This window comes from Rhinichthys klamathensis, unplaced genomic scaffold (assembly GCF_029890125.1).
Source record: "Rhinichthys klamathensis goyatoka isolate OS25496 unplaced genomic scaffold, OSU_Roscu_1.1 h1tg000059l_1, whole genome shotgun sequence".
NCBI classification, from domain to species: Eukaryota; Metazoa; Chordata; class Actinopteri; order Cypriniformes; family Leuciscidae; genus Rhinichthys; species Rhinichthys klamathensis.
The window spans coordinates 3,330,271-3,346,867 of record NW_026606604.1 but is presented as its reverse complement, the minus strand read 5'-3'; the positions used below and the strand labels follow the sequence as shown (position 1 = coordinate 3,346,867).

At 37.5% G+C, this 16,597-nt stretch overlaps 1 protein-coding gene across 1 annotated transcript; it reads right to left on the bottom strand.

Annotated features, from left to right (window-relative positions):
• Positions 1–9,600: 9,600 nt before the first annotated feature.
• Positions 9,601–16,280, bottom strand: pex2 (peroxisomal biogenesis factor 2). Its single transcript, XM_056248954.1, has 2 exons — positions 16,074–16,280; positions 9,601–11,561 (listed from the first exon to the last, which is right to left on the bottom strand). The coding sequence occupies exons 1-2, from the start codon at positions 16,075–16,077 to the stop codon at positions 10,627–10,629; spliced, it is 939 nt and encodes a 312-aa protein (XP_056104929.1). The 5' UTR covers positions 16,078–16,280; the 3' UTR covers positions 9,601–10,626.
• Between the last annotated feature and the right edge of the window lie 317 nt (positions 16,281–16,597).

Here is a 16,597-nt window from a genome sequence, read left to right as displayed (position 1 = left end):
CTGGATGTCAACGGACGTCCAGATTATAGTCAGTATGAACGTCTTTTCTCACCTAGTTCTGGCTGTCAGTGGACGTTTAGATAATGGCCAGATTGGACATCTTTATTCACGTCATTTATGGACCATTTCTGGATGTCAACGGACGTCCAGATTATAGTCTGTATGAATGTCTTTTCTCAACTAGTTCTGGCTGTCAGTGGACGTTTAGATAATGGCCAGATTGGACATCTTTATTCACGTCATTTATGGACCATTTCTGGATGTCAACGGACGTCCAGATTATAGTCAGTATGAATGTCTTTTCTCAACTAGTTCTGGCTGTCAGTGGACGTTTAGATAATGGCCAGATTGGACATCTTTATTCACGTCATTTCTGGACTATTTCTGGATGTCAACGGACGTCCAGATTATAGTCAGTATGAACGTCTTTTCTCAACTAGTTCTGGCTGTCAGTGGACGTTTAGATAATGGCCAGATTGGACATCTTTATTCACGTCATTTATGGACCATTTCTGGATGTCAACGGACGTCCAGATTATAGTCAGTATGAATGTCTTTTCTCAACTAGTTCTGGCTGTCAGTGGACGTTTAGATAATGGCCAGATTGGACATCTTTATTCACGTCATTTATGGACCATTTCTGGATGTCAACGGACGTCCAGATTATAGTCAGTATGAACGTCTTTTCTCAACTAGTTCTGGCTGTCAGTGGACATTAAGATAATGGCCAGATTGGATATCTTTATTCACGTCATTTGGACTATTTCTGGATGTCAACGGACGTCCAGATTATAGTCAGTATGAACGTCTTTTCTCAACTAGTTCTGGCTGTCAGTGGACGTTTAGATTATGGCCAGATTGGACATATTTTTTTAAGTCATTCATCGACTAATTCTGGATGTCACCGGACGTTCAGATTATAGCCAGTATGAACGTCTTTTCTCAACTAGTTCTGGCTGTCAGTGGACGTTTAGATTATAGCCAGATTGGACATAATTTCTCATTGTCATTAATCAACTAATTCTGGATGTCAATGGACGTTCAGATTATGGCCTGGACGGACGGACGTGATATCAACCTGTTTTGTATGTCCACAGACGTCGCTTGCTCAGTGGGCCGATTCTATCATCTCTGCACTGGTTACCTATCAAGTTCCGTATCAATTACAAAGTACTACTACTGACCTATAAAGCCCTAAATGGTTTAGCTCCTGTGTGTTTAATGGACCTTCTATCGCCCTACAATCCATCGCGTTCTTTAAGATCCCGAAATTCGAGGCTTCTGGTCATTCCTAGGATATCTAAGTCCACTAAAGGAGGGAGGGCGTTCTCACATTTAGCTCCTAAACTCTGGAATAGCCTTCCTGATACTGTTCGTGGCTCAGACTCGCTCTCCCAGTTCAAAACTAGATTAAGGACGCATCTCTTCAGCCAAGCATTCACATAATGCTTACCTTTTATACCACTGTTGAATCAGATCGACTGCATTAATATTATGAACAGCAGCTACGCTAATTATTTCCCATCTGCTTTTCTGCTGTTATCTCGGGACGCTAGTCCCGAGGTAAATAGCGTTCGTCAGCTCCAGTTTGTATCCAGCCTCTCACGGAGACTTCAGACGCTCCAACACCTGCGATGAGACGACTCGACGCCTATGAAGAGACGACTCGACGCCTGTGAAGAGACGACTCAACGCCGGCGATATGTTATGCCCTAAATTAATACATGATGATTAACTAACTATATTATTCTATGTACATTTCTGAAATGCACTTTCTGTAAAGCTGCTTTGAAACAATATGTATTGTGAGAAGCGCTATACAAATAAATTTGAATTGAATTGAATTGAATGAAAGTTAATACTAATATACAGAAGCTGCACAGTGTCATTCACACAAACATTAAACACCATCATGGTAACATGTTGAAATTAAAAAAATGCAATAAGCATTAATTTAACAACATTAAATGTAACATAAAACCCTAATGTACATAACTGATTAGAAAAAAACTAAGAAAATTATGAAGAAACAGTTATTTAAAAACAAAATACATCAAATGTGAAGTGTCACGCAGGGAATTGTGGGAATGTCAATTTACATTTTTTCACTGTAAATTATACAATGAGTTGTTCTTTTTCACTTCCAAAAACTGTAAATTTAACGGTATTTTACAGTAAAATTACATTAAATGTACCATTATATATATCACAGTTATTTACCGTATATAGTAAGGAAACTTTCTGTTAACCAATGAACAGTTTTTCACTGTAGTATTTTTACAGTGTTTTACCGTTAAAATCACGATCATTTTTTACTCTTTGTTATAAGCAAGGGTTGTTAAGACTCAAAACTAATCTTTGATCACCAAAATTTACATTCAATCTGTTTTAAAACATGAAATTTTTTTTAAGGAAAAAACATTTAAATATGTAATTTTGGTGATCAAAGATTAGTTTTAAGGGATACAATTATTGACTACAGGGGGGGCTTTAAGTTTGCTGTTCATTTCTGTCCATTGAATGAATGTAAGCTAATATGACTCTTGATCTGTGTGCATGTTTATGAGTCATTATTTTGTCCAAAAGGCATCAGAAATAAACTGGTTTCATGGTCATTTGTTGACATTTACCCTTAAAACACATCCTTAATCATTATATGTAAGTCGATTCATGATGAAATGGATGCTTGTAACACCTTTGCTGTGTTTGCTCAGAGAATCATGTGTAACGTCATACACTCGTTAGTCTGTCTGTGGCCCGTACTGATCATGTAGACATCAAGCCAGCACATTTGCCACCGATCACCATAACAACCCTTCGCAAAACCCTAAAATCTTTTCCAGTTTGCATCATTTTCATTATTTTCTTCTCTGTGTGTGTGTGTTACAGCTCCAGCACAATGCACACTTTAGATGACACAACTGCACATCTTACATAAGCAAACAACATTCCTCGTTTGTTTAATCAAATGTCAGACTTGATATATAGTAGAGTATATAAACATATATATAATTCTGTGTGTGTATTCAAATATATAAAATGAATATACAAATAAATAAAATTCAGCAAATGTTCTGTTTTTGAAAAAAGTCTGGTTCCTATTTTTTATAGGAATTGATTACATAGCCTATTTATTTAAAAATATAATTTATTACTGAGATGTCAAAGCTGAATTTTCAGCATCATTACTCCAGTCTTCAGTGTCACATGATCCTTCATAAATCATTTTAATATGCTGATTTGGTGCATGCGTCGTTACCAACAGAACTTGCGACCACAGTTGGCCAACGATGCTTTTGGGAAACAAACCCCATTGATTCAGAATTAGTATGAATGAATTTTTCCTTTATTTTGGCCCATCTCAAGGAGAGCCCAGTCCATCTCTGGAGAGTTACTTTTCTTTCTGGTGACCTGAGACTCCACCAGGTGCAGTTGTTCAATGAAAAACATACCTGGTTCTTTCCTCATCTCTGCTATTGCCGTATTCAAATATTCATTGTCAGGACTACCTGGTGTCAACGAGAGGATATCATATAATTGCACTACTTCGTCTTGCTCAGCTACTTCACCAACACTGCATCACCATTGAATAGGTGAGAATAACTATTAAAATGCTAAATTAGACGTGCAACCGTCTCATGGTGAAGTTGGGTCTTTGTGATGAAGCACCCGACCCCCCCGGAGCTGAGATTCACAAATGGCCTCTTGCAGGAAAGATGGTGTGGCGTTGTGGGCTTGGCTGGGCGGACGCTTATAAATCACCAATGGGTAAAGGGTTTTTAATGCAGCACTCTGCGCTCGCTGCCTCCATTTTCTGTCACAGCACAGTAAAAGATGAGAGGCCCGGGGGGAATACCAGCCCCCAAGATGCTCTGAGCGGGGCTGTAGGTCATGCTGTGTGCCTCTCAATGGATAAATACATAAATACATGCAGCGATGCAACACTAACACCGCTGTGAGATAGAAATGCATGCACAAAAATATGTTTCAGTAAGATTTTTGAGCAACCATCAACATCAGACGCTTTGTGCTGGAAGATAGAAAGCATTATTTTTATATGTATTTGTAAATTATAATTTATATATATATATATATATATATATATTTAAATATACACACACTAGTAGTTTCATGATGAAACCTTATTACAAAGTCCATCATTTAAAATCTACATATTTATATTTTATTCATCATGATGGGATAGATAAAAAGATGATAGATAGATGTTTGTTGTAATATTCTTGCATAATGTTACCTATATATATATACACCAGTAGTTTCATGATGAAAGCTTATCACAAAAATGTCCATTCATTTCAAATCTACATATAATTAGATAGATGATTAGATAGATGGATGGATGGATGTGTAGTTGTAATAGTCTTGCATAAATGTACCTATAGTAGTTTCATGATGAAAGGTTATTAAAAAAATGTCCATTATTTAAAATCGACATATTTATAATTTGTTAATGATGATGCGGTTCTGTTGTAAATTAGTGTATGATGTTTATTCCAACTGAACAAATAACACGCAGAGGCCTAAAAAATCCAGCATCTGTTTTCAACAAAATAGAATGTGTTTCAGAAGGAATAATTTTGCCTTTTCAAATGTTTGAGCAGAAAAGATAATGCACGACTGGAAATTGCTGCGGAGCCACAGCTGTTGTGAATGCAAAGCAATCAGCGGGGCATATAGAGGGCAGTCCGTCCTCATACAAGTGCAGTGTCACCACTCTTTTAAGAACAAGTCCCTGCTCTCAGATTGAAAGATATCTTAGAGTTGACTTTCATTTGGGTGGGTTGACAAGGACCTCTTTGGTGGAGGGAAAAGCATGAAAGGTATTTCATTGGTGAATAGAAGTGCCCTGGTCTCCAACACGAAAATGTGTGGAATTTTCTAATAATGCATATGAGCTTTGTTTCACAAAAGCTTAAAAAATAAATAAAAAATCAGTAAATAATGCAGGCAAATTGAATACAGACACAGCAAAGCAGGAGAAAGTTCACACTGCCTATCTTTACTGCTGTAAAAAGAAATGATAACACGCATGAAAATCAATTTCCCTTCTACTCCTGCTGATCAGTATTTCCATGTTTCACAGGGAATTTGCAAACAGAACAAATTCTGTTGCTGAGGTTAATCTTCGCAGACACGTCTGGTTCTGTGATTTCCAGCTGAAGTTCACAGACAGACACCTTTTGCAGTATGGTTTCCATGGGAACGGGGGGAAATGATTTCCTTGGCCAGCTGCATTGAAATGAACATCTGTATGCTGTATGTTGTCATCACCTTTGATTTGCACATTAGAGGTTTCAGCCTATTTCCAGCAAGCGTCTAAACTATAATTTGCGTTCCTTTTCTCTGCCACTGTCATGTTGCATTTGAATATGCTGTATTCTGTATGCATGTATATACTGTATATATTTATATATATATACACACACACACACACACACACACACACGTATATATACATCTCCAACATTTTTTATTTCAAATAAAGGCTGTTATTTTGAACTTTCTATTTATAAAGATAACTGAAAAAAAAGCTATAACGGTTCCCACTAATAAACTCTTCAATGATAATGATTATAAATGTTTAGTGAGCATCAAATCAGCTTATTAGAATGATTTCTGAAGGATCATGTGACTCTTAAGACTGGAGAAATGATGCTGAAAATTCAGCTTTGCCATGACAGGGATCAATTTTAAAAATACTTCACAATATTAAAGTTTTTCTGTATTGAAAATACAGTACATAAAAAAAAATCTAAAATATTGCTATATTCTAATATGCTGAAATTCAGTATTTTACTGTCTGGAAAGAGAAGGTATACCCTGAATCCCTGTAAAATTCCCTTGAGATGGGATGACTGTCATTAGGGCACAAGTTAAACATCTTTAGATGGCTGCACGCTACATTCTTCCATGTGCAAGGTTTCAATCAAACTTGCTATTTGATTATCAAAACTTTCAAAGCACTTTCGATTTGTCTTAAGCCGCAGGAAATTCAAGGGGACATCTGGAAGGATGTCTGCAGATTATTTGCAATTTTGTGTGTAGTAGACATCAATGAGAGGCCTGCTCAGACTTTGGCTAGAACCCACCTCACCTCGGGCTCATTACAGCGCAGACTGGCCCATAATCCCCCTTAATTCCTCGTTGTCGTTCATTCTCTCTTTAAGCCACTCTAGTCCGGCACAGCCAATGAACGGAGGGCCTGTGGAGGCACACAGGTATTGGCTTTTCCTTCCAGGCATGCAGTCTGTCTTTGTAGTTCTCCACAGGAGTCAGCGAGGCTATCACTTACCGTGCCAAACTCATTCCCTCCACCTCAGACGTTACCAGCAGATAATGTCAGTGGCAGACTTGCATTCATTAGCATCAACCTGGAATTGAGAGGCCCTGTGAGAAAGAGTGAGAAGACATTGCGTTGAGCTTGTCCGTTAAAGGGCCTTTCTTTAACTATAGACACAACTTTTTCTTTTAAATTGGAAACCATGCCTTTATATTATATTATATTTATTTAGGCTTTCGGTCATAAAAAAAAAAAAAAAATCATAGAAAATATATTTACAATCTAATCTAATCTAATCAAAAAAAAAAAAAAAGATTAATCATTTCAAAATTTTGTGCAAATGATCAATAGAAAAAATGTTATTTCATTTGGGAAAATTGGGAACGTATTATTTGTTCGGTAACACTTTACAATAAGGTTTTATTTGTTAACATTAGTAAATGTATTAGCTACCATGAACTAACCATGAGCAATACATTTGTTACTGTATTTGTTAATCTGTTATTACACTGTTCTGTGGAATGCTTGATTCTGATTGGTCAATCGTGCAATTCAGCGGTATATGTTATTCCCCGATAACAACCGCTGAAAACAGATAACACCGCTCATATGCTTTAGGAATGTTTTTTCTGCGTGGAAGTTTTGTGTTTGGTGAGCTAATAAAATATTAAAACTCTTTTGTGTACAGTTATTTAATTATGTCATCCAGTATCGTGGACTTTCTCTTGTTTTATACAAAGTTGCAATTTTGTGAATATTGTTAGATTATAAAATAACAAACAGGTATGATTTTAAAAGTTTGATCTCAAACCACTATCTCTTATCCCCATAATTATTTATGTAGCGAAATGCTGTGTAATAAGTGGTATGACTGTATCCCTTAAATGTCCGCCTAGTTTGAACTTGCTGTGCTGGCAACTGCTCTGACTGATCACCCTGTCAGGGTTTATTCTGAGATAACAACCGGCTGGACAGCCTGTTCTCACGTAAATGCGTCTCTATAGCACGCATTGTGTATCATCGTGCAATTTATACGCGAAAATGAGTTTTTACATGCATATGATAGGCCTACGCAGTTTTCGCGTGCATTTGATACGCAGTTCATTTGCGTGTAATACACGCACCCCACACCACTAATTCTACCCAAACATACACACGCACCCCACACCACTACTAAACCTACCCTAACCAACCCATGCGTATCCTATGCACGTAAAAACTCATTTTCGCGTATAAATTACACGAAAAAACACACTGCGTGCTATAGAGACGCATTTAGTGTGATCGGGTTGGGCTGGATGTACATTCTCCCTTACTTAACGTTAGTTAATACAAATCGAGCTGTTCTTTGTTTGTTCATGTTAGTTCACAGTGCATTAACTAATGTTAACAAATACAACTTTTGATTTTAATAATGTATTAGTAAATGTTGAAATAAACATTAACAAATATTTATAAATGCTGTAGAAGTGCAGTTCATAATTAGTTCATGTTAACTAATGTACCTTATTGTAAAGTGTTACCATTTTATCATAGTTTAAAAAGTAGGCTATATATTTTCATTTCTCATGGTCCATAAGGCCAAAAGTGCCAAAAAACACGGTCCATATGCAGGCTTTATGGTAATAAATCAATGCATTTAAAGCAATTATGTAAATAAATGTATTCTGCAATGTGTTTGGAAGTTTGACTGTAGCGAGAAACTGGGTCAATTATAGCAAGAGATACCGATCACAGTTTGTTCCGCTGGTCCGAAGTGAACCATTTATGTTGAGAAATCAGTGGGTGTCAAGAAATCTATCTTTTTTTTTAGTCTCATTGATTCCCCATATTCCCGGTTTAGAGTGCAAATGCCCTTCCAACAGTGAAGAAACACAGATAATTGGCCACCGTTGACAAGTTTGTCCGGTAGCTGTGCTAGATTTGCTTTTTAACCATGAACTTTAGGTGATAACATTTAGTTAGGAGCCTAGAGCGAATAGCAACACATGGCAATGAACTGCTTGAAGTATTTTATCTCAGATGTTTTATTTGTTTTAATGACTTTTGCCTTTCACAGCCTAGAACACACACAAAAACAAACTCCCAAACAGCCGCTGTATTTAAACCCAGATATAAAATAGAATACGTCTGTTGGTATGCTATATACTACTATTTAATTAGGCAAAAAATGGCAGCAAAGGGTAAGTACAAGCATTACGGTCTAGCTCTTTAAATTCAAACCTGTTAATCAGAGAACTCAATGCCCGACATCACAGGATCAAGAATGTGTCGATTGTAATGAGCAGGATCACTCATCAAAGTGTGAAACTGGCCTTGTCTACTGTAACACCCAACGTGTATGTAAAAAAAAAAACGTGGGCAATCGCCGAAGTAAATGGTGTCAAAGCCTGCAGATTTTATTGCTGATTGGAGACAGTGCAACCCTGAGAGTAAATGAGATTTGGAAAAGCTAAAGTGCAAAATGAGGGCCGACTTTTTAGATGTGTTACAAGGAATTTTTGTTGGATTTCTTTGCAAAACTTTGTAAAATACACTATTCTGTATATATAAAAAAATAGGGTTGCGCAACGATTAATCGCATCCAAAATAAAGGTTTGTTTAATATGTGTACTGAGTATAATTATTTTGTATAAATACACACATATGCAGGTATATATTTAAGAAATATTTGCATGTATATACTGTATATTTATGCATAATTTATATTATATATACATTATATATCATATAACACATTTTTCTTAAATATATACATGTACGTGTGTGTATTTATATATACGAAATAATAATATACAGTACACACACATATATTATGTACACAAACTTTTATTTTGGATCCGATTAATCGTTGCACAGCCCTAATTTTTTATATATAGTGTATTTTACAAAGTTTTTCAAACAATTGAACATCTTCACAGCGAGTTAAATGCAAAAAATTGCTTTAATTAATCGTTGCACAGCCCTAAATATATATATATATATATATATATATATATATATATATATATATTGCTTGGAAAAAATATCTATATAAAGCAACTATATTAATAGTTTAACAAAAAGCAAATGTAAAAATCTAATCTCATTTGTTGCAACTACATCAATATACAATACAATAATCTATCATGTCTGGTATGAAGTGTTTTACGAGATTATATTTGGATGCTTTTGAAGTCATTAAACAAATGTATTTTGAAGGACAGATGTTCTCTGGACCCGATCTATGTGAAAAACACCAGAACCATATGTTGTGTATATTGTAAATTGGCAACCATTACTGAACATTTCCAGAACAGTGGCGGCAAATTCCTTTAATCCTCTGAAACAAAACAAAGGGTATAAACATTCGCTGTTGCACATTAAACATCTTTTTAACATTGCTAACCCAGTGCACAAGCAAACTTGGATAGTTCTGCTTATAGTGAGAGCTGTACTTCTTGGTGGTCCTGTGTATTCGTCTATACGCATAATAATGTCAATGAACCCACATGAGGGCAGACCGGTGTGCCATGTCCCAATTTTTAATTCTTTGTCACAGCAAACTTGAGAGCAGCGATTTACAAAAAAAAAAAAGACAAAATCTTGTAAACCACTAGACCCCTCGTGTCCAGAGAAGTGACTGATTGCCTTCACAATGGGCAATTAAGGCAATGTGGTCTGGGGGGAGAAAGTGCGAGTTTCCAGCAGGTCTGAGTCTATTTGGATGTGTTTTGGCCTGAGGCATGGCTCACTGGAGAAAGTTAACAGCTGAATAAATACCCATCTTTGCAGTCATTATTAGGCTTAAAGCATAATATGCCCGAAAACTCGCATCGGTTCTACTCTGGTTTGTTACAGTTTACTGGCGTATTAAGAAGGGCCATGGAGATTATGACGGGATGTCTGTCAATCTGCATCCAAGTCAACTACCCCCTGGTGCTATCATGGCCTCTCCTTGATCTTGTGCAAATTTCTCTCTTCATAGGGGATGAGGGGAATTGGATCGTGCAGGCAGTTGAGCAAAGGCTTGTTTTGATGTTTATTCATTTGCTCGGCGCTCAATCCGAGAATGCAGAAAAGTGGACCTCTGATACACAATCTCTATCAAACTTTAATGAGGCCGAATAAATTAGACACAAATGATGTTGTTTTAGAATTTTACATCATTAAGTTTGTCTCTTTGTACAAAATTCTGCATGATTCATGGCAACAAATGCTCTCGTTTCAGGAAGAAGAAAAAAAAAAAGCATAAGCCATATGCTTTCATCAACCAATCTCTGTGATAAACTCAAACTGCAGTCTGTGTATCTCAAGTTAATCAGCAGGCTGTTTGAGGAACAGTCTCAACTCTGATGCAGCTCCGTTCCTATGTGAATCCTGACTGGCTCTATAGTTCCCGCCTTGGTGGCACATGTGGGGCAGGTAAAGCAGACATCAGCGATTGTGTGGCTCTTGAGGCAGTAGTAGCAGAACACGTGGTTGCAGCCGATGGAATGGGGCATTGTGGGCCACTCCCCGCAGACCGCGCACTCGGTGCAGTAAGTGTCATCCGAACCCTTCGTTCCCCTCAGGTCATTCAGAGGGGAGAACAGAGCGGTGACACTGGCCTTCAGCTTCCACACATTTACGAGAGGCAGCAGGAAGATGAGGAACTCCGCAAAGCCGTGCCACAATAGCTCCCGGTTCAAGAACTGGAAGTTGATGTCTCGTGGGCCCTGGGGTCGACTGAAGACGGGCTGCACTCCCAGCAACCTTTCGGTAAGGGTCGGATAGGTTCCCCTTTGAAGGAAAAGCAGGAAGTTGACCAGGCTGGCCACTTTGGTGAGGCCCGTCAAGATGGTGAGTATCTTGCGGGCCTTGCGTGCCTTGGACTCTGCAGGGTGGTTGAGGAACAAGCTATTGGAGCGTTCCCTCAACCACTTTTCACCTACTGTCAGCAGAGCGAACCAAAACTTCTGTGGTCGGCTCATGGGCCGGTACTTCTCTCCTGGGATCAGAGTGTTCTTATACCGGATGTTGAGCAGTGACTGGCCCACGGTGGCGCTGTTGGAGTAGACTGTGAACCTCCACAGGAGGAGCTGGAGAAGGGCCTTGAGTTCTGGTTCCACAGGGGTTAAAAGCCCGGGCTTGAAATGCTGGAAACATTGGGTGAACTGTGACCAAACAAGCTGTTCCAGTGCACCATCCAGTTCAAAAGCATCCAGCTGACTGATTCTCAAAACCCGAGATAAAGGGCTTGGGCTGGCCTTGGCGAAAGGCTCGTCACCTCCAGCTCCAGCTACAAGCAGAAGAAGCAAATGGTTATGCATTTTTGCATTTGAGTTGAAATCACTTTTCACATGTAAAACCCATCCTAAATTCCCTTTTAGCTGTGCAGGGCAGAGGCACAGGAGGTCTTACGCTGTTCCCTCTCGAGATTCAGTCTGAGGACAAATCACATCACAGGAGATTATCCCAACAGCACAGGCTTGGAAAGGCAGTAAACATCCGCTATGTGGAACTACTTTACTTTGACGGCTTTTTATAAGGGATCTAAGAACTGTGACGTTTGGCAATTTTTCATGGAATGCGTTTGTATCGGGCTGAGTTTATCTCTTTAAACGCAATGGTAAAAAAATGAGAGCCAGGAGCTGTGGTGACCACCTCTTAGCTTAGGACTGGATTTGGACAATATCTGCAATAAATTGGCTTATAAAAATTGTTGAAAACATGCCCAACTCTTTTTTCCAATACTTTAGGTTCATCTGTGCCTAAAACCTTCACCCATTTAGGAATGAAACTGAAATGGAAAATAAAAAAAAGATGCAAGATGTTCATGAATCAGTTGAAAAATTATCTGCTTGAAACAGATGTTGGAAACTGTAGTTACGTTTATTGTGTAATAAAAAAACTGCCACTTTTGGGCCACTGATTATGTTTCAAATGTGTCAGGTTTACAGACCAGCTCAACAGTTTCTCAGCTAAACGAAAAAAAAAAAAAAACTTCACTGCACGGCGGCACTCGCCCAGGTGAGACAAATCATTGCGGCAGGCCACTCTGGGGATACTGCTTTTCCATGTTCTCGTCATAGGCTTTTATTGAACAGTTTACAAGTTATGAATGAATATGTTTTATTTGAGAACATAATATTGACAGCAACCTATCAATAGTAATGTGACTATTGTCAAGGGCCTGTCAATAGTAATGTAATTATGATTTAGAGGATCACATAGATGTTAGCTCGGGCAAGTAACATCTCTTATAGGACTGCTATCAATATCAGGATTACTATTGACATGTTCTCTCAGACTCACAGTACTTGCCAAATATATAACAACTAGACACTTTTGTCAATGTGCACTGCCTATAAAAATTAAGCATTTGAATGTACAGGGCTTTAACCGGAGAGCTGAAAATCTATGCTTCTTATGTAATCGGCCAAATTCCTAATCAATGGCTGTGTTTACCTCTGTTGTAATCAGAAGACCTGGCCTACATGGAGCGCAGTGATTCATACACGTTTACAGTGCAATAGAAAAAAAACATCCGTGACAAATAGCCAATGAGAACGTGGCCTAACTAAAACAATATCAGTCTGAATGTAAACTGATTTTCTCATTAGTTATATATTATAATCAATATAATATATTTACTTTGTTATTTATGACCCGCAATCAACCCTACTCCAACAAATAAGTTGAATTTTCTAGGAAATGGAGCCCATCTTCTGGCTGCAAAATGGATGGAGAACACGCATATAAGGTTATATCAGCCAAGTCAAGGTCCTGACAAGCATCCTTAAATGACAAATGCCTGACACCGGCACGGGCTATAAAACATGTTCTCCTGAGGCAGCCCACTGGAGGCTCAGGCCTGCAGTTCTGCAACTGATAAGCTGGGTCACAGAGTCACCTTGGGCTTAGCATTACAACGCGGTAGGCCATGAGATTCCTGCAGCGACTGGACAATTTGGAATCTGAAGATTTTTTATGAGGCCTGTGGTTACTTGACCTTGCTTTTGGCATTCTGTCTGCCTTTGCAGCAAGTCAGAGAATTAAAAAAAATCAACACACTTTTACTTTTATTATATAAGATTTTTTTTTATGTTTTTGAAAGAAGTCTCTTATGCTCACCAAAGCTGCATTTATTTGATCAAAATACAGTAAAAACTGTAATATTGTGAAATGTTATTACAATTTAAAATAACTGTTTTTTTATGTTAATGTGTGATGGCAAAGGCCGAATTTCAGATATTCTCCAGTTTTTAGTCACATTCAGAAATCATTTTATTATGCTGAATTAGTGCTCAAGAAACATTTCTTCTTTTTTTATCAATGTTGAAAACCGTTGTGCTGCTAAATATTTTTTTTTTGTGGAAACCATGATAAAAAAAATGTCATACACTTTCTTTCATTTGAACCACATTTATTTGAATAGAAGTCTTTTGTAGGATTATACGTCTTTTTACTTTTACTTTTGATCAATTTAAAGCATTTGTGCTTAGTAAAAGTATTAATTTATTTACAAAAATCTTACAGACCACAAACTTTTGTTTGGACATGTACATATATTTGATGATATACATACATAAACTGTATATATAATATTTCAGTGCCTTTTTAAAAATTAAAATCACATGTCAGAGGGGTTTTATTATCCTTCACTTAAAGTTTTAACTTACAAAAAGCTAGTTGCCACTTTGTATTTCCAGTGGCAGATGAGGTGTCACTCTTAAACCTTTGCTTCCTTTATATAATCATTTGCGCGATTAAGGTCACAGAGCTCTGGCGCCATTTTCAGCTGGCAGAAGAATTAGCCAGTCTCCTTGTTTAGCATTCAACTTTTAACTCTGTCCCAGAAGTATCCGTTTTATTATGACCACTGATGGGTATGTCAGTTTCTGAATTTTAAAGGTGATGTCATCCTGAAATGGGATTACAGGACTGCTAAAATACCCATCCTGTGACTGTTCTAATTGTTCTACGTCTGTATCATAAAATATGAATGTCTGCAAAAGCACTTGGGGTTCAAGGTCTGGTCCTAATGCCTCATCAGACTGACCCATTTCTCTAATTACCAATGGATCGCAAGAGCCACAATCTAACACAACTTAATGTCTAAGAAATGTCTTTTAAAGCAGCTATAGGTCTGACACACAGATATGCTTTTGCTAAATCTTGTTTGCACAGAATGTAAATTATTTAAAAGAATTAATTGATTTTGTGAGCATGAAGGTGGAAGATTTAAAGCTTTAAGTATAGAGTGAGGCAGAAAAAAAGCTTAAAAACTCATGAAACATTTAAAGGCTGAGGCAGCAGGAACGACTGAAGAGAACAGTTAATAAATGAGAAAATTGTGAAGATGCATATTATGGTGTACAGAGGGCAGTCAGGCTTTGCTGTGTCCACATAAAAGATCTTTGCTTCAATACATTTGTCCTGCAATTTTTCATCACCTTTATGAGATGATGTATTTGCATAATTTTTTGTCTTCTATTTAAAAAAAAAAAAAAAAACATTAGAAGCAGCTCCAGCAAACACACCATCCTTATTCCATGACACCACATCATGAAACCCTGCCTCAAAATCATGTTTATGTACGAGAATTGTTCTTCTTCTCACCCTCATCCAGATTTGGCTTAGCATGGTCATGTAATGTAATATTAAAAGCCTCCCTGTTTACATGGAAGCAGCAATATGGAAAACATTTTACCCACAAATGGAAGAAAGACTAAAGCTCGGTTGCAAACACATCTGCAAAACAACCCAACAATATAGTCTGCATTTTAAAACTTAATCCATTTAAATGCAACACTGGCACAAATCTATAGGCAACCTTTTGACCTGGGCTGAGATCATACTGCAGTCTGACTTTAACTCCATTCATTATGTTAAGTGTGCTATGGGCCACTTACAGCTCAATCAAATCCACAGCAATCAGCTGTCCTAATTCTGTGCATGACGGCATTTCTGATCACACTAAAACTTCACACAAAACTTGTATGAGAACCATCATTTCATATTATACACTCTAGTTAAAGTTATTGTTATTACTAAAATTCCTAATTTATATCTCATTTAAATGTAGTTGATTAATTATTATTATTATCCATGACAGTGGTGCCAAGTAACCAGTACCGGATTGTTAGGTTACCTCGATAACTGAAAACGGAAACCGTAAATAAGTCAATATAAACTCAACAAGATAATGTCTAGGTGCGCAAATAGTCCTGAATGGATCAAATTGGTGAAATGCACAAACTAATTACAAAGTAGAGAACTCCCCAGTCTGACATCAACACATCTGGTCCAGTCCCAAATATAAATGAACTGGAAATTACTAGAAACACGAAATGATCTGTGATGTTGTGGTGTTTGAGGATTTAATGAATAATGATCTAAAAAAGTAACTATTAATTATAACATCAGAATCACAGTTTGTCATAATAAATATATTAAATATAGTAATGTTGTTACTGTATTATTATTATTATGGTAGGCTAGTAGTAGTAACGTTATTGTTGTTGATATGGAGCCATTTAAAATGCTTAAAACATAAACGTGATGCAACTTGGCTAAGTACGTCAACATAACAACACTAAAATAGTATAGTATCGGTTGTTTTGTCGACCGTGTACACTTAATGCATGTATTATGCATTGATAACACGCACCAATCTAATATTAGACAGACAGGAGAGGAAACAATGCCCTGTTCTTTACCAAACTAAATGCAACTTGATATAGAATGTGTTGTCACAATGTCTGGTTAAGTGAGATTTGACTAGAGCAAATAAATTTAGTATAATTACCCATGATAAGACTGACAGTCTACTGTCGGACTCGGAACTGAGAGGCGCTGCTGGCTGCTGTTCCTTCTTTTCCGGGTTATCTCGATTAACCCCTCCTTGAAGCACATGAGCCAATTGCAAATTGCATTTTCTCTGCACCCTTGATCACATGCATCCAATCGTAATATCTGATTGAGCGAGGCAAACATGAATCGCATCGTGCTATGCATGTGGGAGAGGCGTAGCTTCACGCAAGTCTTCATGCGTTTGCGTCTGACAATAACCCATCCAATCAAAATCGATAGCGTTGGTCTACAGTATGTTTTAACCAATCGCTATCAAGCAGGGGCGGGCTCTATTGAACAGCATGCATTCGGGCACGGAGAGACTGTTTGCAACTGAACAGAGGGATAAGGGAGGAAGCGAAGATAGAAATGAGCATTCATACGCCTTAATAACAAGGGTTTACATTAATGTAAAGCATTTGCTTTAGTTTTTACGTTATATTTTGCTTGAGAAAACATCGTAATAACTGTTTTGTTAAA